The sequence below is a fragment of the Scyliorhinus canicula genome, chromosome 9 (genome assembly GCF_902713615.1).
Source record: "Scyliorhinus canicula chromosome 9, sScyCan1.1, whole genome shotgun sequence".
NCBI classification, from domain to species: domain Eukaryota; kingdom Metazoa; phylum Chordata; class Chondrichthyes; order Carcharhiniformes; family Scyliorhinidae; genus Scyliorhinus; species Scyliorhinus canicula.
The window spans coordinates 64,378,903-64,400,470 of record NC_052154.1 but is presented as its reverse complement, the minus strand read 5'-3'; the positions used below and the strand labels follow the sequence as shown (position 1 = coordinate 64,400,470).

Here is a 21,568-nt window from a genome sequence, read left to right as displayed (position 1 = left end):
CTGTTCACAGTTTGGAAAATCATAGGCACCATGTTGAAGGATAGATATGAATTGATGTCCATTAGCATGTACCTCAATAGATAAAGAGCTGTGAGGTGGCTGTTTTGAACGAACATTTTAGTGGGCTTCATGGACAAATACAAGTTTAGTGAGAGAAATTATGGAAACATTGTGGAATAATGAGAGGGGAGCTCAAGAAGAGGACTGCAGTGAGGGAAGGTATGATTTGAGGAAATAATTGAATCTTGATTTTTTTTTCCACATTTGGCATTTGTTGTCGTGCTGAAAATGCAGTGAGAAGTTGAGATGATTGGTGGTTGCAAAGAAGAGTTTGAGGTTATTTCTCATACTGTAATGACCTTTAGGTTGGTTTACTACTTGTTCATTACATTGCTAAATCATAGCACTCTAAATTTACTTATCCGCGATTTAAAAACTTAGATTCTTGTCAAAACATTAGCAGCCATATCTCAGTTTCAAATGCCTTGTTGCCTGAATGGAAAAATGAATGATAGTAAGCAGAAATGCTATTTCAGTTGTATACAGCGTTTTAGTTCTCACATTGCTGGATGCAGAAACTGTTAATGTTTTCTTGTACATTGGTTTAATTTCACAAAATCTGCATTGTTTTTCAGGGTTCCAAGTGGGCTGCTGAAATGGGCTGTTTCATATCTTACTAAATCAAGTTTGACACAAGACTGACTGCTGTTCATTACTAGCATGCAATTGCTCATTTATCTTGTAACAATTTATATTAATAGCAGTGTTTGTATCTTTTTAAAACACAATAAATGTTTTTTCCATATTTTGTAACCTTGATCCATGTTAAAGTTTATTTATTGCAGTGTTACCACAGTGTAATAATAGACCAACACACATTAGGGATGGGGATTCTGATATAATGCTACATCCATGGGCTGCGCTCGCCACTTCTTAGCTGCTGACTCGCCGAGCTGGAGTCTGGAACAGGCAGGCTGTCCATACAGCTTCCCAGACAGAGATGGTTCACAGCCCTGGAAGACTAGGAGGATTGATGAAGCATGAGGGAATCCATGCCCTCACTATTAAAAAGCTTAATTAGTGAAGGGAATTTTGGAGCAGATGAAAGATTAGCCTTAAAATGGAGGTTAAAAGTATCATACAGTAGATAACAATTATAACTGAAATAGTTTCTTATTGGTACCTTGTGTTAATTGTTATTATTCAGAGCTGTTAGTGATGTAATGTGTTTTAAGTATGTGACATTCACAGCAAAGATCTTTACTGTTATTTGTTAGTAAATAAAAAACAATATTCTTGGTGAGTATTTAATTTTCTTGAATTTTTAGAAGGCTGATTTGCAATCACATAAGGACTAAATTTGTAGTTGTTCAAACTTTGCTCTACCGTTTAAGCCTAAATTCACCATGCAGCTATTGATTTGTTCCAGCACTTTGTCACTTCCACATTTGAGTTTCTTAACCTCAGCAAAACCTTCATTGTCTTGCATCCCTAGTACAGTTTTCACTCCATACTCAAGTCCAAGGGGATATGTTTGAATATAGCACATTCATTGCTAGTTCGAGCTGTACTACATTAAACTCTACCTCATTTTCCCATACCAAAATCACACATTATTCTTAGGATTGCCCTGAAGGCCAAAAGCGCCCTTCCTCCATTATAATATCAGTCCTCAAACTCATCTCTCCCTCTTCCAAGCCCACCTTGCAGGGAAACAATTATTTTGTCACCAGTATGAAGATCATCCATTCAGCTGCCCCTGCCTCTTCCTTTTCACATTGCCCACAGATTGTCCCCAGTCCCTTCAGTGTCAACCGTTGTTCCCCAATATCCTCTCTGAACTTTTCATCCATGAGACCTATCTCCTGTTTCCTGCTAAACTCCTGATTGCCAAGCTTCCCTTGTTGGCTGAGATTATAAAACTTCAACAACTTGCAATTGCACATCACCTGTAACACAGTGAGGCATCCTATGGTGCTTCACAGGAGCATCATCAAGCAAAATTTGACAGCAAAGCACATATTCAGAAAGAGGACAGAAAGAAGTGGGATTTTTCTTATTCGAGTGTTTCCTTTTATATACGACAATAAAAATAAACAAATCTACAAACCAAATACAATTTACAAAAGCTCCATATTAGAATTGGCCTCCGAGACCCAAATCCCCATTTTACTATATAGAATGTTCTCTTTATTGGTTTTTCATTATCATACATAGTAAGGTCGTATAGCGACACATATATTACATTGTGGGAAGTTGCTCCTATTCGGCTGCCTGTATTTACAAACTTTAGGTCTGGGGAAGGACCCCGTGTAGGGTGTGGTCGGCACGTATGCCTCCCTATTCTCTCTCCCCTCCCCTCTCCCTTTTTGTTGATGTTTGTGGTTCCTCTGTCTCTCTCCCCCCCCCCCCCCCCCCCCCCCCCTTTGCTCCAATGGCTGTTGGCTACAAATAGGCCCAGGATTGATTGATTGATATTTATTGTCACATGTACTGAAATACAGTAAAAAGTGTTTTCCTGCGGCCAAGGGAACGTACACAGTACGTACATAGTAGACAAAAGAATAATCAAAAGAGTACATTGACAAATAGTACATCAACAAATAGTGATTGGTTACGGTGCAGAACAAGGGCCAAACAAGAGCAGCATAGGGCGTTGTGAATAATGTTCTTAAAAGGAACAGATCAGGCAAGGGTGAGTCATTGAGGAGCATAATAGCTGAGTCGAAGAAGCTGTTCCTATGTCTGGATGTGCAGGTTTAATAAATTTCTGTATCTTCTGCCTGATAGAAGGGTGTGGAAGAGAGCAAAGCCTGGATGTGGGGGGTCTCTGACAATGCTGTCTGCCTTCCTGAGGCAGCGGGAGGAATCAATGGGAGGATGGCTAGCTTGTGTGATGCATTGGGCTGAGTTCACCACACTTTGCAGTTTCTTGCGATTTTGAGCTGAGCAGTTGCCATACTAGGGCTGTAATGCAGCCCGATAGGATGCTCTCTATCGCACATCTGTAGAAGTTTGTGAGAGTCGATGCAGACATGCCGAATTTCTTTATTTTCCATAAGAAGTAGAGACATTGTTGGGCTTTCTTGACTGTTGCATCAACGAGTGGACCAGGGCAGATGTTGGTGATGGTGACTCCCAGGAACTTAAAGTTATCGACCATCTCCATTTCGGAGCCATTGATGTAGATGGGTGTGTGTTGTACTACGCTTCCTGAAGTTGATGATCAGTTCCTTGGTATTTCTAACATTTAGAGAGAGGTTGTTTTCGGTACATCGTCCAACCAAGTGATCTATCTCCCTTCTGTAGTCTGATTCATCGTTGTTTGATATACGACCCACCACAGTTGTATCATCTGCAAACTTATAGATTGAGTTGGGGTTGAATCTTGCTGCACAGTCCGTATGCGTATAGGAGTACAGTAGACGACTGAGCACACGTCCTTGCGGGGCTCCAGTGTTGAGGACTATTGTGTAGGAGGTGCTGTTACCTATCCTGACAGATTGCGGCATGTTGGTGAGAAAGTCAAGGATCCAGCTGCACAGGGAGGGGTCAAGTCCAAGGTTGCAGAGTTTGGTTATTAGTCTTGTGGGGATGATGGTGTTGAACAGGTTGGTGAATGGCCTCCAGGTCTTCTGGAAGCTCTCTTCCGAGTCCCGGATGGTGAATTTGATTTTCTTGTGTTGGAGCAATTATGACAGAGTCAGCCAGCCAGTCTTCAGCTTTGGGTCTTCAGCTTCTTATCGCCAACTGAGCAGGATTCTTTGGCAGGTGATTAAGGAGGCAAAAGCTAGGGTATCGGCCCCCACCCCATAAAGAGTTCTGGCTGTTCTGATACCCTGGAGACTGCCTCTTTTGGGCACAGTTCTCAACCCCACAACCTTGGACCTTTCTTCAAAGAAGGCTGTCCAGAACCTGACAAGTTTGGGGCATGTGGGTGTGGTTGGTTGGCCAAACCGCCCTGGCACTGTTCACATTTGTCCTCCACCTCCAAGAAGAACCTGCTCATTTGGGTTCTGGTTATGTGTTCTCTGTGTACAACTTTCAGCTGCATTAGCCTTGTGTATGTGGAGGTGGAGTTGACCCTGTTCAGTGCTTCACTCCAGAGACCCCTCCTATTTCAATCCCTAGCTCTTCCTCTCATTTTTCTTTTGTTTCGTCCAGTGAGGAGCGTGCCTTTCCCAACAATCACCCGTACAAGTCCCCGCAGTTTTCACCCCCCCCCCCCCTTCAAGTTGCCCGCGTCCAACAGTTCTAATCGTGATTGTCCCAGAGCCCGTGGGTATGTCTTTGTTACCCTACAAGGGAAGCTTTTGACTTGCATGTGCCATAACTCGTTCCCCCTCTCTGTCGGTTGGAGCCTCTCCATCAGTTTTCTAGCATTGTCAGTCTATTGTCCGTGTAGAAGTCACTAACTGTCAGTGTTACACACACACACGCACCCCCCCCCCCCCCCCCCCCCCGCGGTCCTGTTCCACCTTTTAAAGGTGGTGTCCATTTTGGCTGGCACGAACCTGTGATTGTTGCAGATAGGGGTCGTAGTGGACATTTCGGTGAGACTGAAGTGTTGTCTTAATTGGTTCCACGTCCGGGACATGACAATTACCATTGGGCTTGTAGAGTGCTTTGCCGGTGGGAATGGGAGCACTGCTGTGGCCAAGGCCCGGAGGGATGTCCCTGTGCAGAACCCTCCATTTTTACCCATTCAGCTTCTGGTTCCTTTATGCATCCCCTCACTCTTTCCGCTGTGACTGCCCAGTGGTAATATTGCAAGTTTGGGAGGGCCAAACGCCCCATGCTTCTCGTTCTTTGCAAGACTTTTTCGAGCATCTTTGAATTCTTGTTCTGTTGCTTAACAGTGCCAGGGTCACAGGTTTAATTCCCACTTGGTTCACTGTGGAGTCTGCACATTCTCCCTGTGTCTGCGTGGGTTCCTCCGGGTGCCTGGTTTCCTCCCACAAGTTCCGAATGACGTGTTATTGGGTAATTTGGACATTCTGAATTCATCCTCCGTGTACCTGAACAGGCGGCGGAATGTGGCGACTAGGGGTTTTTCCACAGTAACTTCATTGCAGTATTAATGTAGGCCTACTTGTGACAATAAAGATTACTATTATTAGTCTGCCTTTGTTGTCCCTAATCTGTGCTATTTTTGTCTTTCCTCGTGGCTGCCTGCTTTCTCAGCTGGTGAGCGAGCAGGTGGTTGGCTTTGTCCCCGTGTTTGTACAAGGTCTCCCGTGTCTGGCAGAGTTGGTGCATTGCTTTTCTCGTGGACAGCAGGTCAAAGTCCATTTGTAGCATTTTCCTCTCTGCCAGAAGCTCTATTGTCAGGACCGCGGAGTATCGTCCGCTTATCTCCAGTATGGAGCTGCCTAGCTGCCCTCTCTTCCTTGTCTCTACGTGCTTTATATGCAATAATCTCCCCCTGATCACAGCCTTCAGCGCCTCCCAAAACGTGGAGGATTAGACCTCCCCATTCTGGTTGTTGGTAATATACCCATCTACGGCCTGTGGTATTTTCTCGCAGAAAGCCGTGTCGGCAACCTCCACTGGGGGGGTCCATCCAAAAATGGGAGAATTCTGAATGTCCAATTCACCTAATAAGCACATCTTTCGGTACTTGTGGGAGGAAACCGGAGCACCCGGAAGAAACCCATGCAGACACTGGGAGAACGTGCAGACTCCACACAGTGACCCAAGCCGGGAATCGAACCCGGGACCCTGGCGCTGTGAAGCAACAACGCTAACCACTGTGCTATAACCATCGTAATTAGTTTCACGGTATTTCAGAGCCACTCAAGTGTGAAGGAAGATTAATGAAACTTTGCAGACAGCTGGATGTGCGTGAAAACTGCCAATCACAGCCTAGTGAAAGCAATTTCACAAAGAACTGAATGAAAGACTTGCAGATCAAAGATCTGAAGAGGCACATTGGCGCCATGGTTAGCATTGTTGCCTCATGGCACTGAGGTCCCAGGTTCGATCCCGGCCCCACGTTGTTAAATGTGGATGCCAAGTTGCTGGCGAAGGTGTATGATTATGTGTGTGTGTGTGTGTGTGTGTAGGATCCACACTGCTCCAATCCTTTTCTTCAGTATCAGGGAGATGGACGCCTGCGATAGTGTAGGGGTGAGCTTCCCCCCTCTCCCTCGCCTCGTTATATGCCCTCACCAGCAGCGGCCCCAGATCCCCCCCCCCCAAAGTTTTCATGAAACCCCACTGGGGACCCATCCGGGCCCGGTGCCTTCCCCTTCCTGCATTGCCCCATACTCTCCATCACCTCCCTCAACCTAATGGGGGCCCTTTGTCCCTCCACCAAGTCCTCCTTCACCATGGAAACTCCTACCCATCCAGGAACCACTGCATCCACCCCCCCCCCCCCCCCCCCCCGACTCATATAGCTTCCTATAAAACTCCTTTAACTCCACATTCACCCCCACCCCCAAGGTCCAGTACCGTCCTTCACTCTACCAATCTCCCTTGCCGCCTCCTGCTTTCTACGTTGGTGGGCCAGCATCCTGCTCATCTTCTTCCTGTACTCGTATTATTCCCTGGCCCTCCGCAACTGCCTTACCTCCTTCCCTGTGGACACCAGCCCAAACTCTATAGAACATAGAACAGTACAGCACAGAACAGGCCCTTTGGCCCTCGATGTTGTGCCGAGCAATGATCACCCTACTTAAACCCACGTAACCCGTATACCCGTAACCCAACAATCCCCCCATTAACCTTACACTACGGGCAATTTAGCATGGCCAATCCACCTAACCCGCACATCTTTGGACTGTGGGAGTCTCGAGCCTCTGCCTCTCCCTCAACAACCCTGCCTGCGGGGCCTCCGAGTACCTCCTATTCACCCTCTGAATCTCTTCCACCAACCTTGCCATCTCTGCTTGTTCCACCTTTTCCCTGTGTGCCCGAATCAAAATAAACTCCCCTCTAACCACTGCCTTGAGTACCTCCCATAGCGTGGAGCCGTGACCTCCCCTGTATCGTTGAGTTTCACATACTCCAGGATGGCAACCCTGACCCGCTCGCACACCTCCTCATCCGCCAGTGACCCCCACATCCAGCCTCCACCAGCTCCCTTCTTCTCAACCCACTTCTGGTCTGAGGATCCATACACCAGCAGTCTCACTATGAATGGGGAAAGGTCCAAAGAAACCCCCCCTTGAGCGGGAGCTACCAAATGTGCGATCATTCACTCCATGGCCGCCCCCGGAAGTCTCCTCCACTCCACATTAACCATCAATACCATAATGGACTGATCATCATAAGTCAGTAAATTAGACTTTCATTTTAAATGTGTTTTTAATCTCATCTGCCCCATTTATCTCTAAAGCAGGTGAAGTGGAATATCGACCATACCGTCATAGAAATCATCATACAATCCCTACAGTGCAGAAGGAGGCTGTTCGACCCATCAAGTCCGCACCAAACCAGCACCCTATCTAGGCCTGCACTATTTCAATAACCCCACCTAACCGTTGGACACTAACGGGCAATTTAACATGGCCAATACACCTAATCTGCATATTTTTGGACTGTGGGAGGAAACCAGAGCAGCCAGAGGAAACCCACGCAGACAGGGTGGCGAACGTGCAGACTCCACACAGTCACCCATGGCCAGAATCAAACATCGGGTCCCTGGCGCTATAAAGACACTATGAGAACCTTGTTGGACACCAGCAATGAGGTACACCAGCCTTTGAAAAATTGTAGGGGAGTATGCTCAATGCATCATGCAGGAAATTGGTTTTGGAACAGACACAGCAGCATTTTATCCAGAATTTCACTTGCTTTTATTCAATATAAAAAAATTAAGATGTCTGACACCAACTGACAGCAGAGCTAAGTTGGGTCTCTGCTATTATCAGTGGTTTAATTTCATCAGGCATATAAAATATTTCTCAGGAAGTTTTAACTTGGCACTAAACACTTAAAACTGGAAAAGGCAAACAATTTTATAACAAATGAGTATTTGTGATTTTGATTTAAATTTAACAAGCATTTGGAAAATATAGCTTAAAATGCAAAATATCAGAAAATAAAAAATGAGGCAGAATTTAACTCTGCGACTTTGGGAAAGCTTTGAAATTGGACAGTACCGTATCCTAAATAAATTGTAACCTCCCTCCATCAGTCAGAGGGGTGGTGTAGATTATTTAAGGTGTGGATATTTTATTGCCACACTTGCTGACAGTCCTTGGGACAGAATTAACACCAATTGTTCTCTCCTTATTCCTCCCACTTTCTCTCTCCCCCCCCCCCCCCCCCAACCTTATAGTGAAGACTAGTAAAATGTAACTGTTTTGCGTTGAGGATGGTTGGGGGGGGGAGGATTAAACAATCAAAGTTGATCTCCTCATCCTTTGCTTCATATTGATCTGGAGCACCTCTAAGGGTTCTAACGGAAAGTCATCCCAAACCTTTTATCGAAACATGAGGATCCAAATCATTAAGAAACCTGTTTGTTTGATCCTTGTTTATGGCTATAAACATCATTAATTAGTCCTTGGATTTTGTTCATTCCTGGATGAGGAGTTTGTGCCCTTTTCAGACAGTGAAGAATGGTGTCAATAGCCTGTGAACCCTGCTTCAGTGCACTCTCTTCTCGCTCAGTCAAACTTACCACAAAACATATTTGCAAGCACATTGAAACAGATATATAACACTACGTTTTCCTCTTCCCTTCAAGGACATCTTATGGCAGGCACAATGAGATACTGCTAAATCTGCTCAGATATGGGGGAGCTGTAAGTGGCCAGCTTTCCCTCCACCGGAACCTACTTTAATCTCTCCAGTCTGCAAAATCATTCTGAAGGATAAACTGGACAGTGTCACAAAAAAAAAGAGGTAGTACATCAAGTTGTTTGTTCCTGGATTCCTGCTCCAGGTCCCAACATGCAGCGAATAGAGTATCGATTAAAGCGATCATTAGATGGCCAAAACTATGTACACGCAGCTTATGTATATTATAAATCCTTCATTTCTGTGATGCAATTTATGTGAAAATGTATCAAAAATATGATTGTTAAATGGAAATAATTTCCTGTTCCCCATGATTTTTGCAGAGATATTTCAAGCAGGTATACAGGACAGACATCTCCACAATCTAGTCCATTGGTCCACAAGTGAAAGTCTCCTGGGCAGTCTGTCCCTGAGCATTGATCAGAAAGATTTTCTTCTTAAATTGCAGTTGTTTCTTCTGTGTCTTCAGAGATCATTGGAGATAATAATTCTGCTGTGTGGATTTCACATTCGTCTGTAAGATTAATGGTCAGACATGAATACAGAACCAGACTGCAGTAGACTCCTCTATTGAGCATTGTATCTTTTATTTTATTCATTGGTTGTGGGCATAGCTAGCTGGGCCCTAATTGCCCTTGAAATAGTGGTTCATAGAATCATAGAATTTGCAGTGCAGAAGGATGCCATTCGGCCCATCGAGTCTGCTCCAGCACTAAGGGAAATTTAGCATGGCCAATCCATCTAACCTGCACATCTTTGGAGGAAACTGGAGCACCCGGAAGAAACCCACGCAGACACGGGGCGAACGTGCAGACTCCTCACACAATGTCCCAAGCTAGTATTCGAACCTGGGACCCTGGAGCTGTGAAACAACTGTGCTAATCACAGTGCTACCGTGCTGTTTTAGTTCGCTAGGCCTTTTAAGAGTGAAATGAAAATGAAATGAAAATCGCTTATTGTAGGCTTCAATTAAGTTACTGTGAAAAGCCCCTAGTCGCCACATTCCGGCGCCTGTTCGGGGAGGCTGTTACGGGAATCGAACCGTGCTGCTGGCCTGCCTTGACCTGCTTTCAAAGCCAGCGATTTAGCCCAGTGTGCTAAACAGCCCCTAAGAGTCACCAAATTGCTGCGTATTGTCCTGCGTACAGCCCAGACAGATCGTTCCTACATGAAAAATGGTTTCATGGTTATCACTAGACTTTAAATTGCAGATTTTTATTACCATGTACTGTGGTGGGATTCAAACCTGTGTCTCCAGGGGGTCTCTGGATTATCAGTCTAGTGGCAATACCACTATGTCACTATCACTGTTAATCATCTGGGAAAGGTGGAGACTTGATGGCGATGGGGTAAGAAACAGTTCTGCTAAATTTCTGCCCTGTTTAACTTTCATCCTGGATTAATGGGGAAGGGGGAAGGGTTTGGTGGTGATGTTGAAAAGTGTCATGGGGAATTTATTTGTGATGTGCCCACATGGGCATGGATTGCTCATTCTGATAATATGACACAAAATGTCAGGTTCGCTGTTTTTAAACATGAGACGCAGCACAGAATAGAGGTTTTCATGCTGGGTTCACAACTATTTTGGATGATTTGGAAGAATGTTACAATATTGTGCAGCAATTTAAGGTTTATTTCTTTGGAATTTTGAATCTCTACCTGTCGTTCAATTCCAGCAAATTTTAACAGATCTGAAAAGTTAGAAGTTTTTCTTTCTGCTACATGTTGTTGGAAAAGAGGCTTCACTGAAACAACATGGATTTCAGGACTAAAGCACCTATGGAGCCTTGAATAAGCGACAACAGCATCACCAGAGCTCGGATTATAGGATTGTCTTATTTAAATTAGCCATGGAGTGACTTCGCTCACACTGGTTGGTTCCACGTATGTCACCCTTGAAAAAAGAGACAAGTACTTTGCAGCTAAGATCCACCAGCAGAAAGTATCTTGACAATGCAGCGCAGGCAAAGCACCTAATGAGCTCACTGAGTTGTAGGGGTCAGTTATCTCATTTGGCGAGATGGCTAGTGTGTGGTGCAAAATAATACCAGGGTGGTGAAGGTTCAATCCTTGGACTGGCAGAGTTGGTCCATGCAGGTCTGCCTTCTTACCTTTCCCCATGGTTGATGTGGAGAGGTGCCTCTCAAGCTGTAGAACTAGTTGTCTTTCCCTAATGGAGAGAGAGATGCCTGTGGTCCTTTGAGACTAATTACCTCTTTGAGTCTCTTTGGATTTTTCATACGCCCTGTCAATCAGTGATGGTGTCGGCCTTCCACATGTATAATAATGACTAGTCCACTGTTTCTGATTTTCACACTGCATGTTCAACATCCAGCCCCGGATTAGCATACATTTCCCCAAATTAAATGTAGAGAAGACCAAAGCTCATTATGTTTGGCCCCCATCACAAACTCTGTTCCCTAGCCACTGCCTGAGGCTGCAATCTTGGCATTTATTTAATACTGACTTGAGCTTCCAATCACATAACCATTCCATCACTAACACCATCTACATCCACCTCCATAACATTGCTCCTCTCTGCCTCAACTCAACTGCTGCTACAGATCTCAATCGTGCCTTTCCAACATGTAGTTTTGAAGTATTCCAATGTTTTCCTGGCCAGCCTCCCATTTTCACACTGGATAAACCTGAACTTATCCACACTTCTGCTCTCATATCTGAACATGCACCCACCTCTCTGTTCATTTATCACTCTTGTGCTCGCTGACGTACATTAGCTCCTCATCCAGCAATGGCCAATTTCAAAACTCTGATCCTTGCTTTCGGATCCCTCTATGACTTTTCCCCCTCCATATAACATCCGTCAGTCCTGAAACTTAGCTCCTCCAATTCTGGCCTCTTATACATCCCTGATTTTAATTGCTCCACCATTGCCTGATGTGCCTCCAAGGGCTTAAGCTCGAAGATCTGGAATACCCTTAGCTAAACATTTCTGCTTCTCAGTCTTCTGAAAAAGTCCTCAAAACCTCTCTGAGGCGAACTAGAGTGACTGCCCTTGACACCAACGCAGTATTTGCCCAAGTATGGCATCAACTTGATAAACTGGAGTCAATGGGAATCTGGGGCAAAACTCTCCACTGGATGGAGTCGTACCTGGTTGTGGCTGTTGGAAACCAATTATTTCAGTCCCAGGACATCACTGCTGGACCTGCTAAGGGTAGTGTCCGAGGTCCCAAGAATCTTCAGTTACTTCATCAATGTATGCTGAGAAGTGGGCAAATTTGCTGAAGATTTCACAATGCTCAGTACTGTTCACAACTCCTCAAACACTGAAGCATTCTGTCCATGTGCAGGAAGACCTGGACAACCTATAGGTTTGGGCTGATAAGTGTCAAGTAGCGTTCGTGCCATATAAGTGCCAGGCAAGGACCATCTATCGCCCCACAACATTTAACAGCATCACAATTGCTGAATCCAGGGGGTTATCATCATGTACAAGGAGAGGGGAGACACGAGGTGACTAGGCTCAACTCATGGCTTTTGTCTTTGCATTTACAGGCAGCACTGTCCCTCTATCAATGTACTCACACACAGGCAGGTGGTGGCTGCTCTGCTCTGGGAGTGCTCAAGCTCTCCCACACAGGCAACAAGTGACTAAGCAACTATAGGATTCACCCTCATGTGAAGATGGTGGAGCGAGTTGGAGATTCCAGGAAGAGCGGCAATTGCAGCAACAGAGAGGTCCGGGATAGCTGTAGAGTTAGAGAGGGCAAAGAGGAAGCGCCTTTCCTACCTTCACAGCATATCAAACTTTCCACACCACCTGAGTATGAACCCTCAGATTGATGATGCACTGGACACGTGTACATACACACACACACATCTTCTCATACACGCTCTCACACACTCATGCACACCACAAAACATGTATGCAAGCACATAAAACAGGCATGCAAATTGATGCAATCATCAATTCACACGAGATAGAGAGTTGAAGTAAACAGTAGCTTTAATCAACTAGAACAGTGCCTGCCTGCGACTGCTCTGCAGTGAGAGCTGCCTACAGGGCAGCTGCTCTTTATACCTCCCCTCAAGGGGGCGGAGCCCACAAGGGCACCAACATGATACGATCAGTGTAGTACACTACAATGGTCCATAGGTGGAGCCTACATGGGCAACAGCGTGATACAATGTAGTAGTGGTGAATGATTACTATAATACGTTCACCACATTCACTCCCTGTTAAAAATTGAAGTCCGGCGGGGGTGAAGGGCTCACAGGTTCAGTCTGTCCGGCGCCCTGATCGTGCGCTGCGATCGCCGGAGTTCTGGTTTCGCAGCGGGTACGGGTGTCGAACTCGTCGGTGCGGGCATGGGTGGTGAACTGGCCGATGCAGGCACAGGTGTGGATTCCGGGACCGTGTCTTCAGGAGCTTCATTCCTGTAGGTCGGCGAAGGGAGGGAGGGGGTACGGGGGGGGGGGGGGGGGGGGGGGGGGGGGGAGCACGGTAGCATTGTGGATAGCACAATGGCTTCACAGCTCCAGGGTCCCAGGTTCGATTCCGGCTTGGGTCACTGTCTGTGCGGAGTCTGCACATCCTCCCCGTGTGTGCGTGGGTTTCCTCCGGGTGCTCCGGTTTCCTCCCACAGTCCAAAGATGTGCAGGTTAGGTGGATTGGCCATGATAAATTGCCCTTAGTGTCCAAAATTGCCCTTAGTATCCAAAATTGCCCTTAGTGTTGGGTGGGGTTACTGGGTTATTGGGATAGGGGGGGGTGTTGACCTTGGGTAGGGTGCTCTTTCCTAGAGCCGGTGCAGACTCGATGGGCCGAATGGCCTCCTTCTGCACTGTAAATTCTATGATGTAGGGGCGGGGGCGCTGTTCGGTGTAGGTTGGGGGGATAGGTTGGGGTGATGGTAGGGGATCCTGCGGGTGCCAGATCCCGGAGGGAGACCGTATCCTGTCGGCCGTCGGGGTGCTCTACGTATGCGTACTGGGAGTTAGTGTGAAGCAGCTGGACCCTCTCGATCAGAGGGTCGGACTTATGACTCCTTACGTATTTGCGGAGTAGGACGGGCCACGGTGTCGTCAGCCAGGACGGAAGCGAGACCCCGGAGGTGGGATTCCTCGGGAAAACAAACAGACGGTCATGAGGGGTCTCGTTCGTGGCTGTGCAAAGGAGTGACCTAATGGAGTGGAGCGCATCGGGGAGGACCTCCTGCCAATGGGAAACTGGGAGATTCCTTGACCGTAGGGCCAGGATGGCCTTCCACACCGTCGCGTTCTACCTCTCCACCTGTCCGTTTCCCCAGGGGTTGTACTTGGTCATCCTGCTCGAGGCGATGCCCTTACCGAGGAGGTACTGACGCAGTTTGTCACTCATAAACGAAGAACCCTGATCACTGTGGACGTAAGTGGGGAAACTGAACAAGGTGAAGACACTATGTAGGACTTTAATGACGGCGGCCGCGGTCATGTCGGGGCAAGGGATTGCAAAGGGGAAGCAGGAGAACTCGTCAACAACGTTGAGTAAATACGTGTTGCGGTTGGCAGAGGGGAGGGGCCCTTTGAAGTCGATACTGAGGCGCTTAAAGGGCCGGGAAGCCTTTACCAGGTAGGCCATATCCGGTCGATAGAAATGCGTCTTACATTCCGCGCAGATTTGGAAGTCCCTGGTCATGGCCCTGACCTCCTCGGTGGAGTAGGGCAGGTTGCGGACCTTGATGTAGTGACGAAGCTGGGTAGATCCGGGTGGCAGAGGTCATCGTGGATAGCTCGGAGTCGGTCATCTTGCGCGCTGGCCCATGTGCCGCAGGACAGGGCACCTAAGGGCTCGTTGAGCTTCCCAGGCCGATATACTATATCGTAATTATAGGTGGAGAGTTCGATCCTTCACCTCACGATCTTATCGTTCTTGATCTTGCCCCGCTGTGTATTGTCAAACATGAAGGCTACCGACGTTGGTCAGTGACGAGGGTAACCTCCTGCCAGCGAGGTAGTGCCTCTAGTGCCGTACGGCTTCCACGATGGCTTGGGCTTCTTGTTCTACTGAGGAGTGTCAAATTTTGGAGGTGTTGAGGGTACGGGAGAAAAATGCTACTGACCTGCCCGCCTGGTTAAGGGTAGCAGCAAGGGTGACCTCTGACACGTCGTTCTCCACCTGGAAGGGGACGGACTCGTCCACCGTGCGCATCGCGGCTTTGGCAATATCGGCCTTAATGCGGCTGAAGGCATGACGGGCCTCAGCCACCAGTAGGAAGATGGTAGCTTTGATCAGTGGGCGGGCTTTGTCCGCATAGTTGGGGACCCACTGGGCATAATAGGAAAAGAACCCGAGGCACCTTTTCAGGGCCTTGGGGCAGTGGGGAAGGGGGAGTTGCAGGAGGGGGCGCATACGGTCGGGGTCGGGCCCCAGAACTCCGTTTTCCTTGACATAGCCGAGGATGGCTAGTCTGGTTGTGCAGAAAACGTATTTCTCCGTGTTATAAGTGAGGCTGAGGGCTTGGGCGGTTTGGAGAAACTTCTGAAGGTTGGCGTCGTGGTCCTGCTGGTCATGGTCGCAGATGGTGACGTTGTCCAGATATGGAAATGTGGCCCGCAGCCCGTACTGGTTCACCATTCAGTCCATCGTTCTTTGAAAGACCGAGACCCCGTTGGTGACGCAGAAGGTGACCCGGAGGAAGTGGAAGAGGCGGCCCTCTGCCTCAAAGGCCGTGTAGTGGCGGTCCTCAGGGCGGATTGGAAGCTGGTGGTATGCAGACCTCAGATCCACTGTGGAGAACACCTGGTCATGTGCAATCTGATTAACCATGTCCGCTATCCGGGGAAGGGGGTACGCATCATGGTGTGTGTACCGGTTTATGGTTTGGCTGTAGTCTACAACCATCCGGCTCTTTTCTCCGGTCCTGATGACCACCACCTGAGCTCTCTAGGGGCTATTACTGGCCTCGATGATCACTTCCCGCAAAAGTCGCTGGACCTCTGACCTGATAAAAGTCCTGTTCTGGATACTGTACCGCCTGCTCCTGGTGGTGACGGGTTTACAGTCGGCAGTGAGATTTGCGAAGAGCGGGGGAGGGTCGACCTTCAGGGTCGCGAGGCTACATACGGTGAGAGGGGGTAGGGGCCCGCCGAACTTCAGGGTCAGGCTCCTGATGTTGCACTGGAAGTCCAGTCCCAACAGAAGAGGAGCGCAGAGATCGGGGAGTACATATAGCTTAAAGTTTGCGTATTCAACGCCTTGTATCGCAAGGTATGCACTGAGTGCGATCCAGAAGCGAGGGAGATTGTTTGAAGTGCGGGGGAGATTTGGAGCGAACAGCGCCTTACTGTGCCTGGGTGAACAAAGCTCTCTGTGCTCCCGGAGTCAAACAGGCAAGGCGTTTTGTATCCATTGACCCGGTCGGTCATCAAGGAGTTCCGGAGGTGCTTTGGGCATGACTGGTCGAGGGTGACCGCACCGAGTTGCAGGTAGCCGGCATGGTGAGAGATGGTGGTGTGGTCCCAAGATGGTGGCCCCCGTCAGTCGCACATGTCGGGCGGCATGGGAGACGGTGGCCAAGGTGGCGACCCCCATGAATCGCACCTGTTGTGCGGAGTCGAAGATGGCTGCCCCCATGGAGAGCACGAGGCAGATGACGTGCCCAAAGGGGGCGGAGCCTCTGAGTCTGAGAGTCGGGCCTGTGGTTTGGAGGACTTGGACCTGGCCAGGTAAACTTTGGATTTGTGTCCTATCTTGCTGCAGTCGCTACAGTTCACGTTTCGAGCCGGGCAACACTGCCTGGGGTGCTGGTGCTGGCCGCAGGAATAGCAGGGTAGCCCCCCCCCCGGGTTGGGCGGACAGCCGCGCGGCACAGGCTTGGGGTACTCTCTGGTCGCGTGTCCACGAGGGGGTTGTGTGATTGGAAGGGAAAGCATTGAGGCTTTGAAATGCTACTTCTAGGGAGGTGGCTAGTTTTACCGTCTCTTCTAGGTCGAGGGCGCCCTTCTTGGGCAGGCGTTGTCTGACGTAGTTGGACCGGATCCCAGCCACGTCGACGTCCTGGACGGCGAGTTCCAAGTGCTGGGAGGCCGTGACGGCCTTGTCATTGCAGCTTCGCGCGAGGACTTTGAGGTCGCGTAGGTACTCCTCCAGCAATTCCCCGGGGTGATGGCGGCGAGAGGTGAGGAGATATTGTGCGTACACTTCGTTCACCGGCCTCACGCATAGGTGCTTCAGCATCGCGAGGGCGTCTGCGTATGTGGTCGCTTCCTCGAGCTGCACGGAGATTTTATGGCTCACCCGGGCATGGAGGAGGCTCAGCTTCTATTCGTCGGTGACGGAAGGCAAGGAGGAGGTGGCGAGGTAGGCCGCGAAACATTGCAGCAAGTGTGAAAAAATCCCTTTGGCCTCTGCGGCCTGTGGATCGAGTTCCAGTCAGTCAGGCTTGAGGCCGATTCCATCGCGATGTTGTAGTTGATTAAACTGATGCGACCATCAATTCACACGAGACAGAGTTGAAGTGAACAGTGGCTTTAATCAACTAGAACAGTACCTGCCTGCGACTGCTCTGCTACTGAGAGCCGCCTACAGGGCAGCTGCTCTTTATACCTCCCCTCAAGGGGAGGAGCCAGGGGCTGAACCCACAAGGGTACCAACATGATACAATCAGTGTAGTACAGTACAATGGTCCATAGGCGGAACCCACATGGGCAACAGCGTGGTACAATGTAGTACAGTGGTGAATGGTACAGTACAAATGAAACACACATGCGTTCACACAAAACACATGCACGCACACACAAAATAGGCATGCACACAAAGTACATGCATGCTCACACAAAACACAGGCATGAGAAAACAGACACGTGCACACAAAACAGGCATGAACACAGAACACAGGCATGCATACACAAATGCATGCAGGCACACACAAAACACAGGCATGCATGTGCATACAAAAGACCGGCATGAAAACAACACACACAGACACAGACACAGACCCCCTCCCCAAACCTCCTACCCGCACATTGGGCCAGGAGAGCGGGAAAACGCAAGCTGAAGAACAATTTACTTTTGACCCCTACCTTCATCTGAATTCCACTAAGGTCAGCTTAGAATGCATGTGAACAGAGGCGAATACAAAGTTGGTGTTAGTTAAACCCAGCTCCTTAGCTCAGCCCTGGGCCCTCCTCATTCACTGGTGGCCAGGACCTGGGGCCTAGACTGTCTCTTTCTAGCTTTACTGCTGAAGTGAAAGGCAACAAGGATTTTAATGGTTAGCTCTGCTGCTTGACACTTTTTAATACTGTAGCCATATTCAGTAATTACAATTTTTTTTTAATGATCAATTTATTGTTTTTACATTGATTTTATTTGCTCAGTGAGCTTGCATTTTCTTCATTTCAACTTTTTTGAAATTCATATTGAATGTGCCAAACTAGATTTTAGGCAGCTGGTGCTGGGTTGCTTGCTGAAGGGGAATGAAAGGCTCACCAGAAATCTGCTTGGATTTGGAGAGCTGGAAAAAATGGTTAATTTTGCTCCAATAAAAATGGGAAATGTTGGAAATGTTCAGCATGTCTGGCACCATCTGTGCAGAGAGAAGCAGGTCAAATAATCCTTTGCCAGAATTAGTGCAGATCATGGACCTGAAGTGTTGACTCTGATTTTCTCTGCAGATACTGAGTATTTCCAGCATTTTCTGTTTATCTTTCAGGTTTCCAGTATCTGCAATACTTTGCTCTTCTGTTATTTGCATCATGCAGGGCATTGTAAGCGTGGTTAGTTCCAATTTAAAATAAGAAAATATCAATCAAAGCAAGGTGTAATTTTTCTGTTAACAAAGCTTATGTAGGTAGAAACAGCACATTATTGCAGGTGAATTGGTTGGAGCTAATTTCCGAGAAGATCTTTCCATTTTTAAACTTGGAAGTGAAACCAGGAGTCATGCACCAATAGAGCAAGTCATTGTTAGTTTGAGATATTCTCATTTGTGCATAGGATTGTTGTTTGAGGTGCTTGCGAAGTTTAAGCTTTTTGGATGTTGCTGTCCAGAAATTGCACAGGGCCAGGTTCAGAGAAGCGGAGCTTGTTACATAATAAAATTAAGAAAGTTGTGTATAATGGTCTGAAAAAGCCTTGGTTGTAAAGTATATCAAACCCAAAACCTGAGCTATAAATGGGCTTTACAACTGAAGGCATAGAGTGTAAAAGCCAAGAGGTTTCACTAAACTGATATAAAATGGTTCAACCCCACTGTGACTATGGTTCCCAATTCCAGGCAGCTAAAGGCTGTGAGGGGGAGAGTCAAAGGGGAGAAACAGAAGAAGCACCAGGGCCCGATATTTTCTGGCCCTGCCCATCGTTGGCTGGAAACTGAACTGGACTAGCATCTAAATACTGTGGCCACAAGAACAGATCAGAGGCTGGGAATTCTGCAGTGAATGACTCCCTTCCTGACTCTTCAAAGGCATCTACCATCTCAGGGCACAAGCCAGGAGTGTGATGGAATACTTTCCACTTGCCTGGATGAGTGCAGCTCCAACAACACTCAAGAAGTTTGATACCATCCAGGACAAAGCTTGATTGGTATCTTATCCCTCATCGTAAACATTCATTCTCTGCACCATCACCAGTGTGTATCACCTACAAGATGCACCGCAGCAACTCGTCAAACCACCTTCAACAGCATCTTCCAAACTCGCGGCCACTACTACCTTGAAGAACAGGGGCAGCAGATATACGGGAACACCACTACCCTAAGTTCTCCTCCAAATTGCAGACCATCCTGATTTGAGGCTATACAACCATTCCTTCACTGTCACTGGGGTTTAAAAACCTGGAAATCCGTGAGGGTGTACCTCCACCATATGGATTGCATGGTTCAATGGTGCAACTCACCAGTACCTTCTGATGGGTAATTAAGGATAGACAACTGCCATCAACACTCAGATCATACAAAAGAATAAAAATATCTGTCCTATTAACTTTTTATGTTCCTGCAAAGTGCCTTGGATGTTTTACAATGTTGATATATATAACTACAAATTGTCATTGTTGACACAGGTCTGGAAATGGAGTATAGAGGGGGGGTCGTAACAAAAAGTTAAGGAAAAAATTTATATACAGTTTTTGTAATCCTTATTTTTGTGTATAAACCCAAGCAAGAAGGGACAAAAGTAATGAAAACATTAGATGCTTGTAAGAACTTCAATGTCTACTATTCCACACACAATTTTCACTTTTCAAAATGTCCTTGTAGCTGAAGCCCTAGGACCTTCTATCCAGGAGGCCTAAAATCACATGAAAGCACTGAGACCCGGAAGTGCCAAGATCACAAAACATGGGTGATTAGATTCGCTAGCCAGGATTTTCCAGCTGTTCGCACGGTGGGATCTTCTGGTCCCGATAACGGCGAACCCCTGCTGTCAGTTTCCTGGCCGCGGAGGGGCCAGAGAACGTGAAACCCCTTTGACAGCAGCGGGATCATAAGATCCTGTTGTCAGTGAATGGTGGTCCGGCTCCACTGCTGGGATGGGGGGGGGGGGGGGGGGGGGGGGGGTGGAAGACTCTGCCCAGTATATTTGATAACATTACTGCAGCACAGACAGATAAAGAACATTATTGTATGCTGTAGTAGATCATTTTCCAAACAGTAATGGGAAAGTAGACCAGTCAGACTTTGTAAAGGGCGGGAAGCTTTCATCTAATGTGAGGCGGTTACTCAATGTGGTTCTGGCCCCTGCGATGGGGCCAGAGCCAGAGAGAATTCTGTCATTGGACGCAGAGAAGGCCTTCGATAGGGTTGAATGGAGATACTGGTTTATGGTTTTGGTGAAGAGGGGGTCTTGCAGAGGGAGAGGCAGGCAGGGGGGCTGGCGCTGCCGAACCTGTTGTTTTACTATTGGGTGGTTAAGGCGGAGAAGGTGTTGTGTTGGTTTGGGGACCTGGGCAATGTCTAGGTACAGATGGAGTCAGGGTCATGTAAGGGGTCCCGGTTGTGATGACTACTCTGCTGTTCACTCCAGCGAAGTATTCATCGAACCTAGTGGTCACCTCTACGCTAAAGATATGGTGGCAGCTTTGCCAGTATGTCAAGCCGGGGGGGGGGGGGGGGGGGGGGGGAGAGAGAGAGTGGGTATAGGACTTATTTTTAGAGGGTCAGTTTGCTCCCTGGGAGGAGCTGAGGGCGAAGGGAAACCTTGGTGGGATGGATATGTTCTGGTACTTTCAGGTGCATGACTGGATCCGGCAAGCGTTCCCGATATTCCCGGTGGTGCCACCGTCCACTTTGCTGGAGGGAATTGTTTCTTGTGTGGGGTTGGAGGAGGGCAGCTTGTCCGTGATATACGGATGGATCATGGGGGAAGAGCAGGTATCGGTGAAGGCTAGGTAGGGGGAGGAGTTGAGTCCCATTTTGGAGGAGGAGATGTGGAGTAGTCTCTCCCTCGGGGGAATGCCACGTTATTCTTTGCAAGGTTAAGTTTGATTCAGCTCAAGGTGGTGTTCAGTGCACATCTCACCAAGGACAGAATGAGTCATTTTTTTGAAGGGGTTGAGGATAGGTGTGAGTGTTCAAGGGGGCCATCGATCCACATGCACATGTTCTGGTCCTGCCCAAGTAGGTGGGCTTTTGGGGCCTTTTTTAAACACCATATCGGCAATTTTAAATATGGATTTGGGGCCTTGCCATTAGTAGCGATATTTGGCCAGCCAGAACTGATGATGGGTGTGATGGCGGATGGGTTCGCTTTCGCCTCCTTCATGATGAGGGGTGCAGTTGACGAGTTCTATCGAAGATGGCGTCAGTTTGTATTGCATTTCAAGGATCTGGCCACTGTTAACTGTAAGTGGGGGGGGGGGGGGGGTGTTCTA

At 47.9% G+C, this 21,568-nt stretch overlaps 2 protein-coding genes across 5 annotated transcripts in view; one reads left to right on the top strand and one right to left on the bottom strand.

Moving 5' to 3' along the window:
* LOC119971359 overlaps positions 1-1,304 on the top strand; it is a 56,212-nt gene extending 54,908 nt beyond the window's left edge. For all 4 annotated transcript variants that reach the window (XM_038806788.1, XM_038806789.1, XM_038806787.1 and 1 more), the window contains one exon: positions 636-1,304. In XM_038806788.1, the coding sequence (XP_038662716.1) occupies positions 636-702 (67 nt within the window). In that variant the 3' untranslated portion in view covers positions 703-1,304. The remainder of the gene's footprint in view (positions 1-635) is intronic.
* Positions 1,305-7,778: 6,474 nt separating this feature from the next.
* The window catches only part of carmil2 (capping protein regulator and myosin 1 linker 2), a 231,602-nt gene continuing 217,812 nt past the window's right edge, over positions 7,779-21,568 (bottom strand). The window contains 1 exon segment of the mRNA XM_038805993.1: positions 7,779-9,265. Within this exon segment, the coding sequence (XP_038661921.1) occupies positions 9,189-9,265 (77 nt within the window). The 3' untranslated portion in view covers positions 7,779-9,188.